The 23297-nt window shown below is 36.6% G+C and overlaps 1 protein-coding gene across 2 annotated transcripts in view; it reads left to right on the top strand.

Moving 5' to 3' along the window:
• Nucleotides 1-23297, top strand: part of PDE4B (phosphodiesterase 4B) — a gene marked incomplete at its 5' end in the record, with an annotated part of 484828 nt that overhangs the window by 82074 nt on the left and 379457 nt on the right. The window contains one exon of one of the 2 annotated variants that reach the window (XM_082674896.1): nt 4620-4855. The exons of the other annotated variant lie outside the window; for it this stretch is intronic. Coding sequence (XP_082531022.1) covers nt 4620-4855 — 236 coding nt within the window. Of the gene's footprint in view, nt 1-4619; nt 4856-23297 lie in introns of those variants that run through there. 2 annotated transcript variants of the gene reach the window in all.

Raw genomic sequence — 23297 nt, 5'->3', positions numbered from 1 at the left:
GCATTCCCTCTGCTGTCTCATTAGGTATCTTCTGTTATAAAAAGCTTGGTGTAGGATCAACTCCTTAAATGCTATGCAATTTTGTGTCTTGATATTCTCATTGGAAAATGGGCAAAATAACATGCATTCGGTCTACAAAATTTAGTGAGTATCCACTCTGTGCCAAACTCTGTTCCATGTTCTAGAAATGAACAAGACTCAACCCAGCCCTAAAAGACCTCATGGTTTAATACTAGGGAGAAGTCCAACAAGCATTTCAATAGCACTTGTCTGATATGTTTGTAATGAGAACCAAATGAAACAACTTATTAAAAATGCTTACAATAATATCTGACATCCAGGAGGTATGCAATAAATGTAAATTCCTTCTTTATAATCTCTTAATTCTTAAGAGTAGTCAGCTAATTGTTCTTCTCCAAGATGGCTAGACAACTATTAATATTTTCATTCAGTTGAATGTTGTCTTTTCTTCAATCATGTTAGAATAATTCTCTAGTTCCATTTCTGCTAACTGAAATAGAGAAATTGGGATGAGTTGCTGTCTGTGGTGAGTAGGGTATTCTGTTGAAAGAGGCAACAGTTGTTTCTTGCTGTTCTGTACTTACTTACTACCTTGTCTGACTGAAGGAAGAGCTTGTGTATTTTCTACTCAATTGAGTAGAGCCTAATGGCGGTGCTCAGATGGTGTGTTGTTTTAAATAAAGAGAACTGAATAATGATATAAATAAAGATACAATCCACAGTAATTTAACTGTTAATATTGACAGTCTTAAATCTGTTCCTCTTTAAAAAGAAACTTCTGAATAAACTCTGTCTTTTCAAATCTCTAGCTTTGTATTTACAGTAGATGTGAGCCATGTTATATTGCATTTAATACTGTTATGTATAATATTATTGCACAGAATCAGTAGTTTTATGCCTTTAAAATACTTTAGTTTTATAAGAACAGTTAGTTAAAAATTAGTCACTCAGTTCAGAGGAAATATATTCCAAGTTAACTTTTAAAGTCTGAAAAATATTGAATATAAAAAGAGTACAATTATTTTCACTTAAAATAAATTGATTACAAAGCTGTTACCTTTAAAAAAACATTTTAACTATTATAATACTTGCACTGTAAGTTTATCATTTTGTTTGGTTGAAATTAATTTGCTTTCCATTTCAATTTAATGAAAAATCAACGTTTTGATTTGTCCATAATATTTATACATAATACATTATTGACTGTTATTGACCATAAAGCTCTATTCAGATCCTTGAATGATACTTTATGATGATAATTCTTGATTCTTGTTGCTTTGACAGGATGTGGATACCAGGAATTTCATTATTTAAAATTGAGACCTAGCTGTAATTGGAATTCTCAAGTAATTCCCAAGGTGAATTATCTGCACATTAATAAATTGACTCAGTTACTCATTTCTCCCTTTGAGGAGAAACAGCTAAGCATTATGTGTGGACGGGAGGGTTTTCACTACGGTTCTTTAGCTCCTTCCGAGGCACTCAGAAGGGCACGATAACTCATTTGCTTTCTTCTTGGCTTTTTCTCCTGTTCTCTGGCTCTCTCTCTCAAAACAGTATATTCTTCGCTAAACTATGGCAGGGTGTTATTTGCATTTACTGTGCTTTTGTTTTACATTTTCTTAGATACCATCTCCTGTTTTTTACCGTCTATATTCATCTTTGATTTCAATATTTAACACAGTATCAAGTTTTTCTATAGTATTTTGACTCTAGAAACAAACTTTTGTGCATGTATCTGTAAACATGCATTTCCTTTTCTTAGAGGTAACTAATTCAGACTTTGAAACAGTCTGGTTATCTTTTTTTTTTTTTTTTTTGCGGTACGCGGGCCTCTCACTGTTGTGGCCTCTCCCGTTGCGGAGCACAGGCTCCGGACGCGCAGGCTCAGTGGCCATGGCTCATGGGCCCAGCCGCTCCACGGCATGTGGGATCTTCCCGGACCTGGGCACGAACCCGTGTCCCCTGCATCAGCAGGCGGACTCTCAACCACTGCTCCACCAGGGAAGCCCAGTCTGGTTATCTTTTAAGTTTTGTATTTCAATTAGCTGTCTTTGGTATTCCTAAATGTTATTTAGAGTAGGTAGAATTAACCGACTTTACGTATTTTTGAGAATTCTAATTCTTAGGATGATTCTCAAAATTTCTTTAACTGGGACATTGGCTGTCATAGTAGGCAAAGAGAGAATAATGTGAAGTGTCACATAATGTCACGTAAGTTGACAGTAAGAATTAGAAAGTAATTATAATAGTACCGCTATGCTGCTTTAGGTAAGTTTATGTCAACATTTCCTTATCTGAATCCCAGTTCACATACTAAATTTGGGTGGTGAAATTTGCCATAATTTTGAGAGCCATTATTTTTAAAAATCCCTGAAATGCTTATTGTGTTTTGGCAGCCTTAAAAAGTGAATAAGACTTCAAATTGCTATTTCATTTTTTTGCAAATAAGTCACTCTGAATATTGGCAGGTTCACACATTCTCACATTCCAGTTTTATATCCCATTATTGTTGGAAGAAAGTCCTAGCTTTGTTTTCATAATGCAGTAAATAATAGATAGCTTTAACTATATTTTCTCTCATGACATTACTAACAATTTATTCTCAAATAGAGCAGTTAAAATATCTTCAAATATATAAAGTGCGTGTGCTAGGGCTTTGCTGGACAAAATGACTATGTTGACCTCTCTTATCGTATAATGTAAGAACATTCAACTGGGAATCAGAAAGCCTTGGTTTTAGCTTTTGCTCTAATGTCAACTACAAACAGGACTTTGGACAAGTCACTGAAGTTCTCTATGTCTGTTTCCTTGTCTTTAAAATCAGGAGCCAAACAAGGTGATTACTGGGATTCACTCAAACTTTAAAATTCCATGACTTTGCCTTTGTTCATAATATATTTTAGGGTACTGTTGCAATACTTATATCCTTCCAAGGCAGTACCTGTAAACTTGGAGTTTAAATCCTTCCTATTAAGTTTAAACCATTTCCCCCAAGGGCTAGAGTGGGGTTTATTTTTTCCTATACACAGGTCATTGTCTGCTTTTATTCAGCCCTTTAGATATTCAGCCAGAGTATATGACATATGTAAATGATTTTATAAAGGTGGAAGTTCTCACGCCTTAGAGGAAAAAATGAATTTCTTGCTTTTTCACTGAAGTCTTACTGTGAATCATTCCTAACTGTCACTCACATTGACTAGCCCCAGTTCTGTTTTGCCAAATTTGTGTGAAATCAGGCTGGCCCTAGTAGTAGACATTGCAGGTACAGAATTTCACAGCATCTGTACACTTCGAGCACTAAAATATTCTTTTTACTTCTTTTAAAGTGTAGAAGCTGCATGCCAGTATATTTCTAAATGATATTTCAGGTTACAATGATCTGATCTGGAACTTGAGACATTGTTTTGGACTCCCCTGCCCATATGTCTCACTGGCATGCCCTTGTGAACCAAGTACACACACACTAGCAAGTAAAGATACCCACACACAGACACTGTTGTGTACATCTACCTGCACGTGCATGCGTGCACACACACATGCATGATGCTTGACTTTGGACCCTGCAGGTGTGACGGGGAGCATTCATCTCTCCTGGTTGTTACCTCCATTTCCATTCTAGGGAACTTTGACTTTCAGAAGTGACTTTACATCTAACAGAGAGTGGCTGCTGTGGGCACCTCAGGGACAATGAAGTTAAGCAGAAGAATGAGGGCAATTTTTATTGGATTAAAGATTAGTCTTTAAATTCCTTAGGGGAATGAACCAAATCTAATGTTTTCCAGTTAGCTGACACTTTCTATAGGGATGTGGTTTGGGATCTTTTGGAGGGGAGAGGGAAAAAAAAAACTTCAGCAAATCAGCTCTTTCATTCAGGAATGGAATTTGGTGGGGCTGTTTTAGCTAGGCTTTTTGACAATCCCTGATTTAATGTTTTCACTGATGATGAGCGTGGCTTCACAAATGTGAAAATCTGGGCAATGGAGGGTGTTGTTGAGGGGGAAACAGAGTGCAGTTGTTTAAATAGTCCTGGGCCAATAAGCATTTGGTAGGTGGAGTTACTGTTGTGTGCATTACAGAGAAAGATAATTCTGAATGAAGACTTTAAACATCGCACGTGCTGGATGGGCTCTGGTTCTGCTCTTTGTGCAAACAAAAATAGGTGACTGGGCTTTGCTTACTATCCATTAGTGGATGCAGCATGTTTGAAAAGATTTTTTTAAAAAATACATGCAAAGGATTTATCAGAAGCCCTCATGAATATTTCATGAGTTGATATATTCAGCTGAATGAATTCAGCGAGTGTCAGTGTGTAGCTTGCAGACAGACCTCATCCACAAGGAGGCTACTGACATAGGAAGCACTTTGGCGCATTTTCAGAGGCAAAGCCAGGCTGATAAAGCTCCTTGTGACAGGCTGACTTGCCATTCTTCGATTATGCAGTTCTTGCTCTAAGCAGCTCCTACACTGGAGCCACAGCTTCCTAAATTAAACTGAGAACAGTTTGCAGACTTACCAGCCTCCTAACCTGCAGCTGTGTCTCTGCTATGTTTGAGGTTTTTGTTTTGGATGGTGAAAGCCAGCACTCCATATAAGACATGACAGCAAAAGATTCTTCAAAAGAACTTACTGCTTTTGAATCTGAGGTTTACATAAAGACTTTCAAGGAGCAAATGCACTTAGAACTTGAGCTTCCGAGACTACCGGGAAACAGACCTACATCTCCTAAAATTTCTCCACGCAGTTCGCCAAGGAACTCACCATGCTTTTTCAGAAAGTTGCTGGTGAATAAAAGCATTCGGCAGCGTCGTCGCTTCACTGTGGCTCATACATGGTAAGATGGGACTTGGAGGTGTCTGGAGTGCTTTTCATTAGCAACAGTGATTTAGAAATGTAGCAAATAGGATATTTGAATTTTGTTCATAATACAGAACACATGTGTGAAATGAATGGCGAGCAGGTCAGCTGAAGAATACATAGTGCTCTGTGCGTTAATATCACTGTGCCACTAGCTGTTTCCAGATAAAATGAGCCTCTCACTGTAGAGAGTCTTTAAAATTACTGCTTTAAAAAAAAACACCTAGCTAATTCTAGGGCAACCGAGTATTGAAGGAGTTATAAAAATTCAGTTTTTTTGTTTAATCTCTGTTGAGGTGATTGCTGACTTTTTTGTGTGTATCTTGCGGTTGTTGTTGATGATGTTTTTTAATAGTATATTTTTGGTACAGGGATAAGTGATTCAATCTTAGTTTGGATTCATTTCTTGAGACAATGTATAAAGTCAAACTTAATTTACAGCATTGCCATTTTTTGTAGTATGTAAACTAGTGGTTTTGATTTATCGCCTCTATCTTTACAGTACTTAAGGCAAGGGAAAACTAAGTTCCCACTTCTGAAATTACATGGTTAATTAATTTTATTTATGATTCAAATTGCTATTATCTTTAAGAAATTCTTGTTGTAAAGAAGTGACATAAAATTTATAGATAATAAATAAATTCCCAATTTACTTGGGAATGCCCAAGTAAATTCCAGAACCCTCTGTAAAAACTGTATTGAGGCTGCCACCTTTAATATATATGTTATGTGCAAGAGAGTAGCTTCCTTAAACCAGTATAATAACCGAATACAGGGAAAAGCACAAAAGAAATTTTAAAACTTTGGTAGGCCTTTTCAGATTTCTTTGAAGGTTATATTTTCTTTCAGATTAATATACCTTTCAAAATTGGGTACCTATAATTTTTATTTACCAGGGACCATAGCAGTGCAGGGAGCTATTACCTCTTGAAGACATTTCTAGCACAGGGATTTTGACTGCATACTAGATTGCCAACCAACATTATAAACTGAGGATATCTGGTTTTCAAAAATTAATATTTACTTGAATTCTGTGTTTTTACTCGTCTGAAATGTTTGTCTGCCTAATCTACTGCACAGTATATTGGCAAATTCAAGTTACCCCTGGAAATATGTAACTTGCCTTTGATGGACACCACATGTTAAAGCCAGTACACATACTTTACCTAGCTAAAAATGATATGGTTATTTTTGTTTTCTGACAATGCACTGTTGTTCACGTAATTGCTTTATTGGGGAACATTTTTTGGTCATCTTTTTGATGAGTTAAATCTTATTATTTAATTGTAATCTCATATTTGTAGAGTCCACGTGGTTAGTTTTTCAACACCTACCAGTGGTAGCATTTAATAAATAGAAGGTTTATATATAAGTATGTAGTGATTTGAGGAAGTCTTCTGTCTCATGATTTACCCCACCCCTAATGTGTGTGTATTTTCACATAGTTTGCTAAGTAGTGTAACTGAATAGGAGAAGGTATATAGGTATATTGTTAGTTAGTTCTCATAAAAGGAATAAAGGTGAGAAAACATATACTTAGATAATAGACTCATATGTTTTACTAGTTGGGTTAATAATTTGACAAGAAGGATACTTAATTTTAAATAACTGATTTTCAGATAGTGGTAAATCTTCATAAAACCTTGGTAATATTTCCTTATTGTAGAGTTTCTGAATATAATAACATGACCTTTCTTTTACTTAGAATAGATTTTTGATGTGCTAGGAAGGTAGAGCTATAAATACTGAATTTTTTCTTTTCAAAAGAACCCAAATTTTAAAATGACTAAAGAGCCAATTTCACCCCTGCATTATACAAGTTTTCTTGCAGCACATTACACAAAGAACAATTAAATGGTATTTGAGGTAACTTATGCTATTAAAGTGATCTTTTTCTAGCTAAGTTAAAAAAAATTTTCTGCAAATTGCTAAAAAACAAAACACATGACTTTAGTATGATGTACCATAATATAGGTTTAAAGAATCCACTAACCACCAAACTTATAAAATAACTTTAATTATGACCATGATTCATTTTCACCCGTTTTTACCTACCAACTCACACACTCTTCTTCTTCTGTTTCTTAGAAAAGTTGTATCACAGTTTGTTTTAACTCCTAAGTCTATATTTATATTTATTTCTGTTGTTTTATCTGAGTGCATGTTTAATATTTTTCAAATTTATTTTCATGAAACATTCAATGAAAATTTCTTTTCATAAAATACACACATATGTATTTGAATGACTTTTTCACTAATCCTAAAAATTATGTGCTCCTGTTTTTAAGCATCATATGTAATTTACACGAGGAAATAAGAGCATAAGTACTTTATTTTTGCCTCTTTGTCATGATGAAATGTAACCATTCTTTCACGATCAACAATTGGTATTTTCCAAACCTTGCATTTAAGTTAGAAATTCCAAGATATGCACTTAGAAGTCTCCAAAAACATGTTATTACTTTACAGTAGATATCTTTTAAGAAGACTGGATTGTTTTGATTCCAGCATTGAAATTAAAGTAATTTTCATGATGAAGCTAAGCAATGCAGAGGATGCAGTTTATATCTAAACCCACTGAACTTTTTTTTTTTTTATCTTCAGTTATTTGTAGATTTCATATGTTGGTCAGATGAATGTGTAGTTCTGGTTTTGAAAACCCAAGTTATGATGAAGTGTGGATTAATGGTAGAAGATTTAAGAAACACTTGTGAAATACTGACTCTGGGATTATTTTTAAAATATCTGACAAATAGTAAATATTCAATGTGTTGTCACTAATCAGAGTATTTACGCAATCCTAAATCTGGAAGGAATTTGGGTGATTATCTCATTGCTTCCTTTTACCCTTGAGCAGGACCACAATTGCTCCATCTTTGACATATGGGAATCTGGCCTATTTTTAAGACTCTGGAGAAAGCAGTTCTATAACCTCACTTAGTACACAGTCTTACTACTTCATAGTCCAGGTATTGAATTATATATGTATTTTATATATATATATATATATATATATATGTAATTTTTGGGGTCTTCAATGGATATAAAGAAAAAATTTATAAGAACTTGCATGAAAATAAAGATCATTATTAACCAGTCCCAGGATTTTTTTTTCACTCATCATGTATAATTGAGCACTGCTGTGAGCAAGAAAAGTAAAAAATGCTGATACGATCAGCATGGATTCCAACATCTACTATATTTTAGGTTCTTTACTAGAATATTCACATGTATTATCTCATTTAAGTTTCATTTGGGGGATAAGAATACTCTAAATTTGTGTTCTTTTCAATGTTGCTTGCTGCAGATATAAAAATGTTCTGAATTGCTTTAGCTTCTTCCAAGTATTTCTACTCCATTAATGATTATTTTGACTCTGTACCATTATCCCAAATTTCTAATTTCTTCTTTGAATTCTGAAACCAAGAAGTGGACACCAAACTCCACGTTAGCTGAAATGAGGCAATATAGATAAAAAACATATCCTACACTGCAAAGTGTCAGTGGAATGTTGAGCTTTGATGAGTGGGGAAATTAATGCCAGAGTCCTTAAGGTCGACATATTATTGATCCCTAGCCCCAAATCAGGGGTGATGACTCCTGAGACATAACCTTATCTTCCTTGTCTTATGGGGCCTGCTTGTTCTTGACTGGCACTTACCACATGGTGTTCAGACTTGTCAACCTTCTCTCCTTTGCTCACGTTCCAACCTCAGTCATCAGTTGTCCTCCATTATCAGCAAGCAGCATGATGCTCTGCGACGGAAGCTACTGGTGATGGTCCTGAGTACATCCCAGGCCTACCACACTGCTCTTTTTTTTTTTTTTTTTGCGGTACGCGGGCCTCTCACTGTTGTGGCCTCTCCCATTGCGGAGCACAGGCTCCGGACGTGCAGGCTCAACGGCCATGGCTCACGAGCCTAGCCGCTCCGTGGCATGTGGGATCCTCCTGGACCGGGGCACGAACCCGTGTCCCCTGCATCGGCAGGCGGACTCTCAACCACTGCGCCACCAGGGAAGCCCCCACACTGCTCTTGAAGAGCAGATGGATTGGTGAGCACCACTCTGTCTGTCTGTCCCTGCTTGCGCATGGTATATGCTTCACAGAGGACAATATGCTTTCAGAGTTAGTATTAGAAAGACGACTTAGGTTTTTCTTCCTTTTCCCCATTTAGTTCTACCTGTACCTTGGAAATATTTCCTCATTTTATCAAAGGTTCATGAAATGTGCACTTTTGTGCCTCATATTTGACCACAAAAGTATTAAAAGGCATAGTTCATACTCTAAAGGAGCTTACCCCTGACAAGACAAAGCTAGAATAACTGGAGAAGAGTAAAATGAAAGTGATGAATAGTATATGCTTAACCTTTCTCTGAACCTTTAAGCACATTTACTGTCTTACACAATTTAGTCCTAGTTTGTTAGCTAAATCTACTAAATCTGTGCATTGTGTTATTCTTAAATTTCCTTGAATTATTTCCTGGCAGTATTGGACATTTTTTTATTTTATTTTATTTTTTTGCGGTACGCGGGCCTCTCACTGTTGTGGCCTCTCCCGTTGCGGAGCACAGGCTCCAGACACGCAGGCTCAGCGGCCATGGCTCACGGGCCCAGCCGCTGTGCGGCATGTGGGATCTTCCCGGACCGGGGCATGAACCCGTGTCCCCTGCATCGGCAGGCTGACTCTCAACCACTGCGCCACCAGGGAAGCCCTGGACATTTTTTTGAGAAATATCTGTCTTTAAATATTACTGATTCAACATTTGATTGAACAAAACATTTGTTGAGGGCCTACTATGCTCTGGGCCCTACTCTGGGAGATACAAAATGAGAAAGATAGAGCACTTGCCTTCAAAGAATGCGTATACCCCCGGAAGACACACTTATGCATTAATAATTAATCAATAGTGTATAAATAATGCTGTTGAAGAATAACACTCAACTTGTCATAAGAGCAGCAGAAGAAATAAATACCGCTAGGAAGTGAGTCAATGTGTTGGGGAAGGTTTGGAGAGGAGATGACATTTGTAGAATGAATAGGAGTTTTTGAGGAGTGGGCAGGAGGGCATTTTTTTTTTTTTTTTGCCAAAGAAACAATAATAGGAAAATTCCATCAGCAAATAACAGTAATAATAGCTCACACTTATTTTGGTGCTAAAAATGCATCTGGCATTGTTTTAAATATATTCGCTTATTTTGTGCTATAAAAGTCCCATGAGTTATATACTGTTACTTCCATTTTATCAGAAAATGAATGAAGCACAGGGACGACAAGTAATTTGCCCAGGATTACACGGCAAATAAGGGGCTGAGTTGGGATTTGACTCAGAGCGTGGGGGAAGGTGAGCAAAGTTCATTGGAGTTACAGCCTAAAGTGCAAGGTGGGAGAGATAGGAAGTCAGACTCTGCCTATAGATTGCAGCGATACCCTAGGGCTTCCAATGTCACGAACTTGGGGCTTTATTCCATCATCAGTGGGGAGCCACTGCAAGATTGTGAGAAGGGGATTGCCATAAATAGCTTTTACTTTGGAACGATGTTTTGCACTCCATTGTGGAGAGTGGATTGGAAGATGAGAGGATTAGAAGGAGGGGGAAAAGGGAGAATGTGCATTTGAGAGATAATGACTTCTAATTATTGTGTATATCCCAAAACATCGAAAACTGCTTATGACATTCTTTATGACTTAAATTATGGTTTATGGAAACTTGGAGGGAAGTATGTAAATTTGGTATCCCTTGCATTTATCACCTCCAGCATGATGCTGTGCATAGTTCTAGTTGATGCACTACTTCCAAATGTATCAATCTTAGCGAAGGTGCTTGGGAGGATGGGTGCATCTGGGGAGAACCTAGTAGCTCAGTCCTCATTTACTAGGGGTGCTTTGTGTTGTGTTTTGTGTATAATCCTGGTGAGTTTTTTACAAAGATTATTTTAGTCCACAGTCTGAACTCAATGCCAGTGGAAATCTATGCCTCATAGCGTGATTCTATTGCTTTAATCAGAGCAAGCATTCTCTCAGTAATGCAAGTCTATAAATGGTATTTTCCTGGCCTTTTAGTGTCCGCAAGTCTTCAATATATTGGATTTTAAAAATACTTACTGGAAAAAGGGCTTTGTAAAGTAATGATGACAACCCCCCAGGACACACACCGGAAGGTGGCCCAGCAGGCATGCCTGCTGCCCAACTGCTAAAGTCTAAGCCCTTTTGTGAAATTCCATTTGCTTTCTTTTCCCATTCTTCCTTCTTTTGTTGTCTCCTAGTGTTTCTACTTGGATGTTTATGGTGCTTCCTTCTCTACCATCACTGTCAAGACGTCAGCAACATTATACTTGAGGCATTTAAATGATTCCCAGAAAAGAACCTAAAGTGCTTGCCATGATTTACAGCGCCCTACATTATCTGGCTCCATGCTACCTGTGACCTCATCTCCTATTCTCCAGCCACGTTAGCCTCCTTTCTGTTCAACAACCTTGCATGTTTCCACTTCCGGGACCTTGCACTTGGTATTGCTTCTGCCTGGAAGTCTAGCTCCCTAGATGTTGACGTGGCTCACTCTCTCACTTCTATTCGGGCTTCTACTCAAATATCACTTGCTAGAGAGGCTTCTGCTGACCCCTCTGTCTAAAAAAGCACCTTTCCCTTTTTTGTCCCTTGTTCTGCTTTATTTATCTTCTTGGGTCTTATCATTACCTGGAAATACATTACTGGAAAAGACATGCTTCTTTGTTACGTTGTTTTTCTCTTCTATTGTATACCAACCCAGCAGAATTGCATGAGGGCAGGGATTCTGTCTTGTTTACTATATCCCAGGCACCTAAAGAAAGGCTGGCGCTTGGTAAATATTTGATAAAAAATAAAAGAAAAAATGAATATTGTTCCTATGTTCTGTTCCTTATTCTTATAGCACTTTCCTTTAGCCTGTTATGAAGGAGGAGAAAAAGAAGCTTAGTTGATACTCTACAAGCATCCTTACTTCATCCATCTCTTAATAGTTGTGTTTCCTTTCTGCCAGTAGGGCTACTCTAACTTGCTTTCTATTTTGTGTTCTATGATACTGTAGATACAGGTTTAATTACAATATCTCACTAGAGGCTAAGTGTTTTACATGGTAGCCTATTTAATTAAGCCACTGTGTACAAATCATATTACCTAGCCTGTAGTGCTGTAAATATTTGTCTGTAGCACTGTACAGTTATTTATTTCGGTGTTCTTCATGTATCAAACAGCGCAGCAGGTGTTTCAGCTCAGGGAAGCTCTACATATCTCTTAACTGTCTCAGTGGAAGTGTTGTACGGAGGAATATATTTGTTATTTGGCCTTTAACATATCTGCATATTATATATTAGAACGCTTAATTATCGATATTTTCCCACTGACGCAGCATCTAAAAAATATTGACACTGAGCTTTTGATAGAATTTCCCCGGGGAACTTGGAAGTAAGAGTCCATGACTTGCAGAGTGAGGAAACTGTGAATTAATAAACCTGTATTCTAGAAGAGACATCCTCAGGAGTGAAAATTTTCACTTGGTGCTATCTCATTTTTTTCTGAATTGAGAGGTTGGGACCTCTGTCACTCCTAGTAATTTGTTTGACAGAGATATGTTTGAATCCCACTGTGTACTTTAAGTTAACAAAATAAAAGTAATTTGTTGACCTTCTCAGGTTGCTTCTTGCTAGAACTTAGACATTTTCTCTTTGAGGGAGAATACGAATGACTACTTCTCTTGACCTTTTGTGGAAAAGAACACTTGTCACTCGGCATGCACCCCTGACAGGCCCGGCTTGCCCCCCTCCTCCTCCCTATACCCCTCACAACTCCAACTTCTGCAAATTACACAGATTGGAAATAAAGGGGTAGGAGTATTGTGGCTTTAAGGAAAACTGCTTTCAAACTGTATTTTGTGAAACATTAGTGTTCTTGGACCCATTTTTGGAATTCCTTGAAAAAATAAGATAGTGACGATCTTTTTCCTGGTCCCGGGTTCCAACAAAGAAACATGAATGAATCTAGGCTTGGAGAAATTTGGAAGAGTCACACACATAGATTCTGTAATCTCCAGATGCTTGAAAACCACCAATGTAAGAGATAAATGAGTAGATAGGGAAAAAGAATTCTGGGTAGCTGTGCTTGATAGAGTCATAGAAATTTCCAGACAATTTATAACATTAAGATTATATGCATCTAAGATGTCCAGGAATGGCAGCAGAATAAATGAGGAGGATAGACCTATCTGTGGGTCAAGGAGCGGTTACTGGTAGTGAAGATTTACAATTTCAGAAGGTTGAAAGAATAGTAGTACAATGAATACCCTCTACCTAGATTTACTGATTGTTAGTGTTTTTACATATTTACTGTATCTCTGTACCTCTCTCCATATATAAACTCTTATATATGTTTTCTTTAGTTTGAAGGCAGCACACTTAGATGGAAAGTATTAGTTTGGGATCAAAAAGAGCCTCATATTTTAAAAGTACAGAATTAATTATTTCCATTTCATCAACATGTTCTCATATAAAAATTTGAGTTTAATTCTTAATAGTTGACTAATATACTGACAAGTATGAATAAGTTTGTGGGCCATTTTAAAAAGTAAACTATTGAAGCAGTTATAGTGGAGGGTTAGAGGTATCTATAATAGTTTATGACTTTTCCTGGTGATAAATTGTTGGTTTTAGGTACTGGAAACCATTTCTAAGAGGATAGATGTCTGTAGCATTCAATTTTTTCTTCCCCCCAAAAGAGATGTTATTTTTTTTTCTAAAACTATAAAACTTGTATCATTAATATGGAATATTATATAATTTCTTAATATACTACACATGGGGTTCTATCATTATATAATTTAGTTGTTATCTTGAATTTTATTTTTACTGTTGATCTTTGTTTTATGTTACATTATCTGGAGTCAAGGAAGCTAGGTTGGGTTTCAGTATTTTCTCTTGACTTGCTGTTGAAATTTTAGACCAGTTACTTATCTGTCTTGGACCTCAATTCCTTCATTTTCAAAGTGGAGAAAATAGCCTTATGTTTAAATATTTTCAAATGTTAATTTAATTTAAAAAATGTATTTACTATCTATCCCATTATCTATCTCCTAAGAAAATGTATTAAAGTACTAGTGGAATACTTCATGCATTATAAGTCACATAATAGATGCTACTGTTTAATTATCTTACCAAATCTCTAAACACACACAAACATTCACATTATTGTCAACCATGGCTGGTAAAGCAGAAATTATTTTTCATTATTTGAAAAGCATCAGTGGGTATGAAATGTGCTAATTTGAAAGAGTCAAAGTGCACTTGCATTTGTAAATAAATAATTTTATAATATTCACAGTGTGACCCTTCTACATACTGAGGAAACAAAATATCATTCACTTATTATCATGTGATAATCACATTTTAATGAACCAAGCTAAATTATATTGAAATGCATATCAGAAGACCCAATGTGAATAGCTTACATCCCCAATAAGAAACTTTATAGCCTTGTTTGGCTGCTATCACCAACATATTTGAAAAAGCCATGTGTTATCATATACTGTGCGAAAGAGACAGGAAGAAAAGCACTTTGAATTCCATCCACTTGCACCAATAAGCTTGAGAGGAATAAAAAAAAAAAGCATAAGAAGATGCCTTGTCTATTTCAGGATCCTACATATAAAAAGCCAATATAAGATTCAGTGAACAAATGCCTTGGAAAAATTCCAGTGTCATCAAAAACTCATTTTTCTCAAAATGTCTCCTTGCTACCCTTTATATTTCTGCACAAATTAATAAGCACAGACTGTTTGTCACAGTGCAGAGAATCGGAAAATGCTTTTGTGGCTTATTTGGGCCACAATTACCTCAGCAGTTTACACAGGAAACCTGTCTCTCACCATCAGAACGATTTAGGACTCCTGAAGAGCAGTTTAGAAAGGCAGGACAAAGAAACTCAGGGATCCAAGTCTCTCTTGCTGGTGTCTTAAGTGCCCCAGACTTCCTTCTAAGAGGTTACCATTGAAATCCACATGCAGATGTTAACTTCCTGGGGATAACCATGGCCTTTGTCCTTACCTATCAGCCTGCTCAGCCAGGACTGAGCTCACCCAGAAAACAGGGTTGTGTCTCTAACATGCTCAAATTTACCAAAACAACATGGGACTTTAGGAAGCTGGGCAGTGCAAAGAGCACAGCATTTGAATCCTAACTCCACCTTTTACCAGATACTAGGTTTTAGGCAAACCATTTAACCTTAGTTCCTCTTTTCTCCATCTGCAAAATTAGAAAAATACTACTTGTATCTCATTAAGCCACTGTGAAGATCGAATGAAGTAATGTGTGTACAATGCTTAGCACAATCCTTGGCCAATGAGAGGTAACCAGCAGACATCAGTTCACAAATGTATCCAGAGCTTATGATTTCATATAACAATTTGTAATATATATATGTAGTAATATAAATTAAATATTTGATATGACATGGTTTAATTAAATAAGTTGTTATTGAGCAATGTTGTACATAATTAAATTCATTCTTTTTAGGCCACTTAGATATTCCTTAGTTTCATAGGCTAGTACATTATCTTAAAGCCCAAAATAAGTGTTCTTACAACAGTAAAATAAAATTTAAAAAGAAAAAGAAATCACTCTGCGTTATGGGGTTTAATCACTCTCATTTTTCACAGAGACAACTGCAAATGACTTTGGCCATAAAATGCTCTTTATTCTTTAAAATTCCAGTTACCTTCCTGAATTTGATACTTGTCTCCATTAGTGAAACTAGATGCTGATGAAACACTTTTTCTCTAAGTGAATTTAAATAAATTACTACTAAATTGAAAAAAATAATGTTCTTTTCGAAGTACCAGAATGTCCCTGTGTTGTTTTCCCTAGTCAGTAGAATCTAACCTCCTAGTGATTTGTTTATGTAAGAAAGTTTATTCAAGAGAGGCAATGGGAAAAGAGCTTAGGACCTAGAGTCATAGACTCTAGACATGCATCCTGGCGCCACCACTTACAAACTGTTTTGCTTTGTTTTGTTTTGTTTTTTGAGCAGCGTAGGGATAGTCATTTAACCTTTTGGAATCTCAACTTCCTCATCAGTAAAGTATAGATAAAACAATTATTTCCCTATTCATATATGATATTTATAAAATTAAATAGAATTGTTGAAAAGCACAAAGAATTGGAACCTGTTTTCTGAAAGAAGAGGAAAGATAGGTTTATAGGACAGAAAGTAATGATAAACTATTGCTAATGAGTACAAAATGCTGCAGGTGTATTTGGGTTGTATGTAAAGAACATCATTTTAATAAACATGATTAAATACAATGAACAGTGCCTCACAAACATTTTATTTTTCAGAAAGGGAGGAGTTTCTGCTCTATGGAACCACTTAAGGGAGAGACAGTGTGGAGAAAGGGGCTAGACTAAATGGTACCTTTGGGTCTTACTACCCTCATGGGTCTTTACATCACTTTCATGCTTCCTGCAGAAGGATAACAGAAAGCTCAGATAACCAATGTTCAGTCCAGTGCAAGTTGTATTTCACCTTTATCCAGATGACTTTACAGCATTTAAGTCAAATTGCTCTGTATTTCTTGGTCGTTTCCAAGAGTATTTAAGGATGAAAACAGAAATAAAGGTTATGGCTTCTCTTTTGACAAAGACTTCCTTCTCACATTATCATTGATCAGGTTGATTCTGTCTCTGAGCAATTGAAAGGCAGTAAAAGGTTATATCTTTAAGACTAGGAGCTCTGTTCAAGTGAATTTGTACATCATTGAAAAATGGCTATCCATATAAACTCAAACCTTTGCGACAGTGCAATAAAGTAAAGTACTTTTGGGCTTCAAAAGAATTATGCCAAGTTTCTGATTCTGTCTAAATTAATAAAAATAAGATTTTTAGGAACCTATCTGGTAACTGTAGATTAAATCAAGCAAATGCTTCATCTGAATAAAGCTTTGCAGAGTCTAATATTACGAAAGTGCTATCTTATTATGAAAGAGCTATCTTTATAAACACAGTACTTGCTCGGGATTCAAGGGATTTGGATTTTAATGCCAGCTGCATCCAAAATGCCCAGTAAGCACATATGCATACATTTGTGGCTGGTAGCTTTTTTTTCAAAAGGGATTAATAATTACCTGCTCTACCATCCTTACTTTATGCATTATGGTATGAATATTGAATGCCAGTGTTTATAGAGTGCTTTGGTTTTCTGCAAAGTAACTTGGCAAAAACGTTCAGATGGAAAAAAAAGGCTTCTAAGAAGTTTTATACATATCAGATTTTCAAAAATGTGACTCGGCTTTAAAATGTATTAATGAATTTTATATTTTACGTGAACCCTAAAAATGCTTTTGCCAAGTATTTAGTACTCTGGAAGTTTAGATGTTTATGTTTAGAGTTTCTTAAAGCATTACTATATTTGTGTATGTTAGTCCTTTTTCAGTGGCTGAAAACCAGATAGACATTGCTTAGTGAATTAATTCTGATACGTGGCTTGCATTTTTACTTTTTATTGATTCCAATCAACAAATGTGTATTGTGGAATGATGCAAACATGATATGCTTTGCCATTAAGGCTCTTTTATCTAACCAAGGAGTGTATATAATAATTTGGCATGTGAAATCATTTTATTTGATAGATTCTAGTGTTAAAAGTATACAAGTATAAAATATAGTGCTCTCTCATGACTACCAAGTGGTGTCAATCTGATTATGAAACTAAAGGTCTACAGAGCAACCGTGGTGCTCCCCTTTCCAAATGTCTGTGAGCCTTGAATCAGCATATGTTATGATGACTTATTTTCTTGAGCAGTTAATCAGTATTAAGTATAGTGAACTGTACTTGGGAATCTGATGTACCAGCAAGAGGTTGGGTATAAGCAGACTGCTGGTGTGAGCAAGCAGAAAATATGCTCCAGGAGAGAAAGGAACAAGACAGCAGTATTTTAATTTTTTAAATAAAAAATTGGGCAATAATAGAAAAGTGCTACCACATACACCTTATATCATTTAATCCTCACCTCTACTTACAGATGAGGAAACTGAGACTCAGGAAGGTCAACTGACTGATGCTGGGTAACCAAGCTACAAAGTGGTAAACCAAGAATTAGCCCATGTGTTCTGATTTAGAGTTACACATTGTACATATTGGCAAGGTCCACAGATTCAGCGGTGCTCCTTCACACAATCTCCTCCACCCCCCTTCTTAACCCCCAACTCCCAACTCCTATGGGGAAACATCCAGAGTTATCATACTCTCATGTTCCCTTATTAAAAGCCTTCTCACAGTGAGGGCCTGACAAATTCATTCGCACTTAAGCATAATTGACTCACGGGGTTTAATGTGTTATTCCATTTTAGCAAAATAAACATTAAACCAGACAAATTAATCTCTGAATTTGACACAGTAGAAAGCAGAGGCAAAGGGAAGTATTTTGGAGGATGAAAGGGCATTTTCCAGTCCCCTCAAGGTCTGGGACACAGATGATGGGCTGAATGTCCCAGGCGTGTAGTTGTGTTTGCAAACCTCTCACTCATTCACTGAATTTACTACCTACCTGTTCCATGCCCATGTTTCCTGCCCTCCTTCCTATTTCTCTGTGTACCTGGTTAAGGCCAGCCTCTCTCCTCTCCCCCTCAATAGGCTTTGCTCTTGCACTTGTCCCTGCTGTCTTCTGCATCATCAGTTTTCCTTCCTATTTGATTATGTCTATCAGTCTATAGCTCTGTTCTTTCAAAGGGCCTCTTTGACCCCATGAACCGCTCCATCTATTACCCTATATCTGTTCCCCTTTATAGCAGAACTCTCCAGAATAATAGTCTATATGTCTCTCTACATTTACTCTCCTCCAGGCCTTCTTTGAAAACTTCTAATCAAGTTTTCCCCTCACAACTCCACTAAGAGTGTTCTTACTGAGGTTATGGCATCCATGTGCCAAATCTAATGATCAATTAGCAATCCTCATCTTACTTAGCCCATCAGCAGCATATCATATAGTTGATTACTTCTTCTTTCTTGAAACGTTGCCTTCACTTGGCTTCCTGGATACTATAATCTCTCTCCTTCCTCAGAGGCTGTTCTTTCTCCATCTCCTCAGCTGGTTCTTCTCCCCAAATTCTAAACATTGGAATGTCCCCAGAGGAATGTGCCCTCTCTCTCTCTTTCTTTCTCTGTTTTGTCTACACCACTCCCTAGGCCAAGTATCTCAGACTCGTGACTTTAAATAATATCTGTACACTGATGTTTCCAATTTGTATCTTTAGCCAGACTTCTGTGAACTCCAGACCTATGTATCTATCCAACAGCCTTCTTGACAGCTAAACCTGAGAATGTCCAAAACTGACGTCATAATTTTCATCCCCGACATCCCACCCTTGTTGCAATCTGTTTCCCAGTCTTCTCCATCTTGGTAAAATGCAATTCCATTTTTCTAATTGTTCACGCCAGAAATCTTGGAGTCTTCCATGGCACCTGCTTTTTTCTGGTATTTCACATTCCAAATGCATCAACAAATTCTGTCAGCTCTGCCTTCATAATGTCTCCAGAATCTGACCACTTCTCATCACCACCACTGCTGCCGTTCTGATCCAGGTCGCCATTATCTCATACCTGGATTATTAAATTAACCTCTTACCTGACACTCCTGCTTTTCACCCTTTCCTCCTTACAATGTATTCCCCACGCAGCTGCCACAGTGATTCTTTATAACATGTGAGCGATTGTGCCACTCCTGTATTCAGAATCCTTCAAGAGCAGCCCATGTCACTCAGAGTGTGGATTGACGTGTATGTGCCATACCTGCAAGGCCCTGTTGGTTTCAGCTGATTAACTTCTCAAACTCCTTTCTCTCCCCACACCATTCCAGACACACTGATCTACTTGCTGGTCCTCAAACAAACAGTCTAGGCAGCATCCCTTATCAAAGCCTCCGCCTTTTTCTGTTGTCAGAAAACAACATCCCCCAGATATCTGTATGGCCTTCTTCCTTTTTTCAGATCATTGCTTGAATTCATCTCATTGGAGAGGATCTTCCTGACCACCGAGATAAAACCAATATAAAATAGCCTTCCTCCTATCCTTAACTCTGTTTTGATTTCTGTACAGTACTTATCCATACCTGATGTATAGCTCTACATCTTTGTCTGTATGTATATATCTACATGCACAACTATATTCATGTCCATATTTACATCATCTCTCTCTGCCTATCATCTATCTTACTGTCTGCCTTTTCCCACTAGAATATAAACTCCATAATGACAGAGACTTTGTCTATTTTGTTCATTGCTAAATCTTCTAAACCCATAACACAAGCTAACATATAGTAGACAGTTAATACATATTTGTTGAATGAATGAATGAACGAATAAAAAATGAATTGGGCAGACTGTTTGCATACCTTCCAGGTTTAAGCACTGAGCCCCCAAGTTGATAGGAGAGAGAAATGTGAACAGATAATTTAAAGTACAATGAGAAATAATTACTAAATAATTATAGTGATAAATAAAATAGTAAAAGTAACTGCCCCTCAAAGAAGTAATTTTATGTGCAAATATACATTTTTAAAATTAAAAAAATATTAAAATTTCACAGTAGATAAGTATGAGAGAGAGGAGAGAGAGATGCACAGGCATAAGGAAAATATATCGAACTTACAATGAAAAAACTTTAATTCCTATTCTGATTATATTGTTTACTAGTTGTATGATCTTAGGCAAATAAATAATCTAGTCTGTTCCTCCCATTATACCCACTATGCCATCAACTTTATTTTTGTGAAGGTTGAGTCAAATAATATGATGCATAATAGGCACTGATTAGATATTATTTTTCTTTTTTCCTATATGCAGGACTTCAATTTACACTCAGAGATTAGCCCTCTACAATCTGTCTTACTCCTCCGCCACGTTTCAGTGACTTTCTAAATTTCTGCCCCATTGACTTTCTTCTGTTTTCTTCCTACAAGACTTCTTGGCATCATGTGATATTATAATCAACCTCACCAACCTGTCAAAGATTAATCAAACTTCTCTCCTTGCTTTAACATATATATATAAACTGGTGAGTCCTTTAGCTGTATTTCTAAGGGCAGAAAGTTGGATCAGTCTTCAGCATTATAGGACAGTAATACATGTATATTTCTTTAATTGGAAGTATATTTCTTTGACTCACACTAGAACAGTGGTTGTTCGCATGTCACTAATATGTCATGAATCAGCAAGAGTGAAAAGGGTATTCATAGAGTAAGTGCAGTGTGAATTGCACATAAGTTTAAATTACATGACCAGTTTTTCCCCCATGCTACCACCAGGCTATTAAAACAACAACAGCAACATGAGTATTTTTAGGACAGAGTATCAGAATTATAAATGTCATTTGTAAGACACTATGTTGAAGAAAAAATATTAGAGGTCATTGTACTAGACTAAATTTTTAAAAATTTTTTATTTTATTTTGGAGTATAGTTGATTAACAGTGTTGTGTTATTTCAGGTGTATGGCAGAGTCATTCAGTTATACATATATATGTATCTATTCTTTTTCAGATTTTTTTTTTCCATTTAGGTTGTTACATAATATTGAGTAGAGTTCCCTGTGCTCTACGGTAGGTCCTTGTTTGTTGTCCATTTTAGGTATAGTAGTGTGTACATGTCAATCCTAAACTCCCTGACTATCCCTCCTCACCGACCCTTCCTCTCTGGTAACCATAAGTTGTTTAAGACTAATTTCTTTGAGGCCAGGTGCTATTTCTTTTTATTTTTTATTGGCAAAGGATTTTATTTTATTTTGTTTTCATTTCTAGTTTTATGGATGTATAATTGACATATACCATTTATACAATGGTACAACATATGTACACATATTAAAGTGTACAACATGTTGATTCTATATATGTATATGTTTCAAAACGACCACCACAATAATTTAGTCTTATTTACCTTACATGGTCTCTGGCAAGTAACTTTTGAACTGAATTTCTTAATTTTTTTTCTAAGATGTCTGTATTTCTCTTTTTTTTTTTTTTTTTTTTTTTTTTTTTGCGGTACAGGGCCTCTCACTGTTATGCCCTCTCCTGCCGCATAGCACAGGCTCCGGACGCGCAGGCCCAGTGGCCACGGCCCACGGGCCCAGCCGCTCCGCGACAGGTGAGATCCTCCTGGACCGGGGCACGAACCCGCGTCCCCTGCATCGGCAGGTGGACTCCCAACCACTGTGCCACCAGAGAAGCCCCTGGGTGTCTGTATTTCTGTTGCATATGAGACACACTTAGTTTGGTCACTGTTCTACCACTGAGATATTGGCAAGGCAGAGGGTGATATAATAATGTAACATCCAAAATTATAGGGTGTGAGGAAACCTGCACAGACACTATTTGTCGAACAATTAGAATATTTCTAAAACATGAATGGATGTATAAAATGAAAGAACCCATTTTTTGTTTTTGATATAAACACAGAGAATTTATATATGGTTTTCTAGGTTATGGTAGTTAAAACTTCTTCCTTCTAGGTACTCAAGAAACTTGTTAATTGAGACCTAGAATTTATAATTGTTTTCCTTTTTCTATTGTAATAATGACAAATATCAAGAGTTATGTCTTATCACTTTTTGCCCAGGTCCAAGTGCTGTTTCTTGAACTTCTATGCAAGATTTTTTATCCAAGTTTTTAGCAGTTGGGAGCTCTTAAGAGTTGTTTAATTTTCAACGAAAGACAACCTTTTAGGAGTTTATGTTCTAAATATTTTCTGGTTCTGCAGTAGCATACATCAGACATAGTTATTGTGTTTGGATTGGGATTTTCATTTTTAACATGTTCTCAATTCTCTAGGCATTTATTGTTTCCATCTGGTTCTCATAAAAGATTTCACATTTGTAATGCAGCTCAGGCGCTCGGAGAGCATCATTGTAATTCTATCCATGACTCTACTTTGATAGAGTAGATACGTTTTTAACTTTGCACTTTTTTGTTTTTGCTTTTATTTTCTTAAACAACATTTGATTTTAATGGTGCATTTCTCTTTGAAAACAATCATAGTTTGCACACCATGGCAATGTGCTTGCTCTCTACTTCCTTCTGTGCAGATCAAAGCTGTGAGGACAGGAGAAGTAACTACACTGTGAGTCCGGTACGAGGAAACTTAGCAGTCGTCACACCTCCTCTTCATTAAACAATCTGTTCTCAGTCATCACAGATGGAGGGGATATTTTCAAGGACTTGAACATTTTCTTGAAATAGCCCAACATCTAGGAATCCCCTTTCACTATGTTAAGTAGTAGGTTCTAGGGCACAGTTCAAGCAAATGTTCAAACTTCTAGCAGGGTCTTTTTTATTTAATTAGGTGCTCAGCACATGTTTGTGAATTTGTTTAATGAGTACTTATGTAGCCCTTATTGCATGTCCGGTAAT

The sequence above is a fragment of the Grampus griseus genome, assembly GCF_964374135.1.
Source record: "Grampus griseus genome assembly, chromosome: 1".
NCBI classification, from domain to species: domain Eukaryota; kingdom Metazoa; phylum Chordata; class Mammalia; order Artiodactyla; family Delphinidae; genus Grampus; species Grampus griseus.
This window is presented reverse-complemented; position numbering and strand designations above follow the sequence as displayed.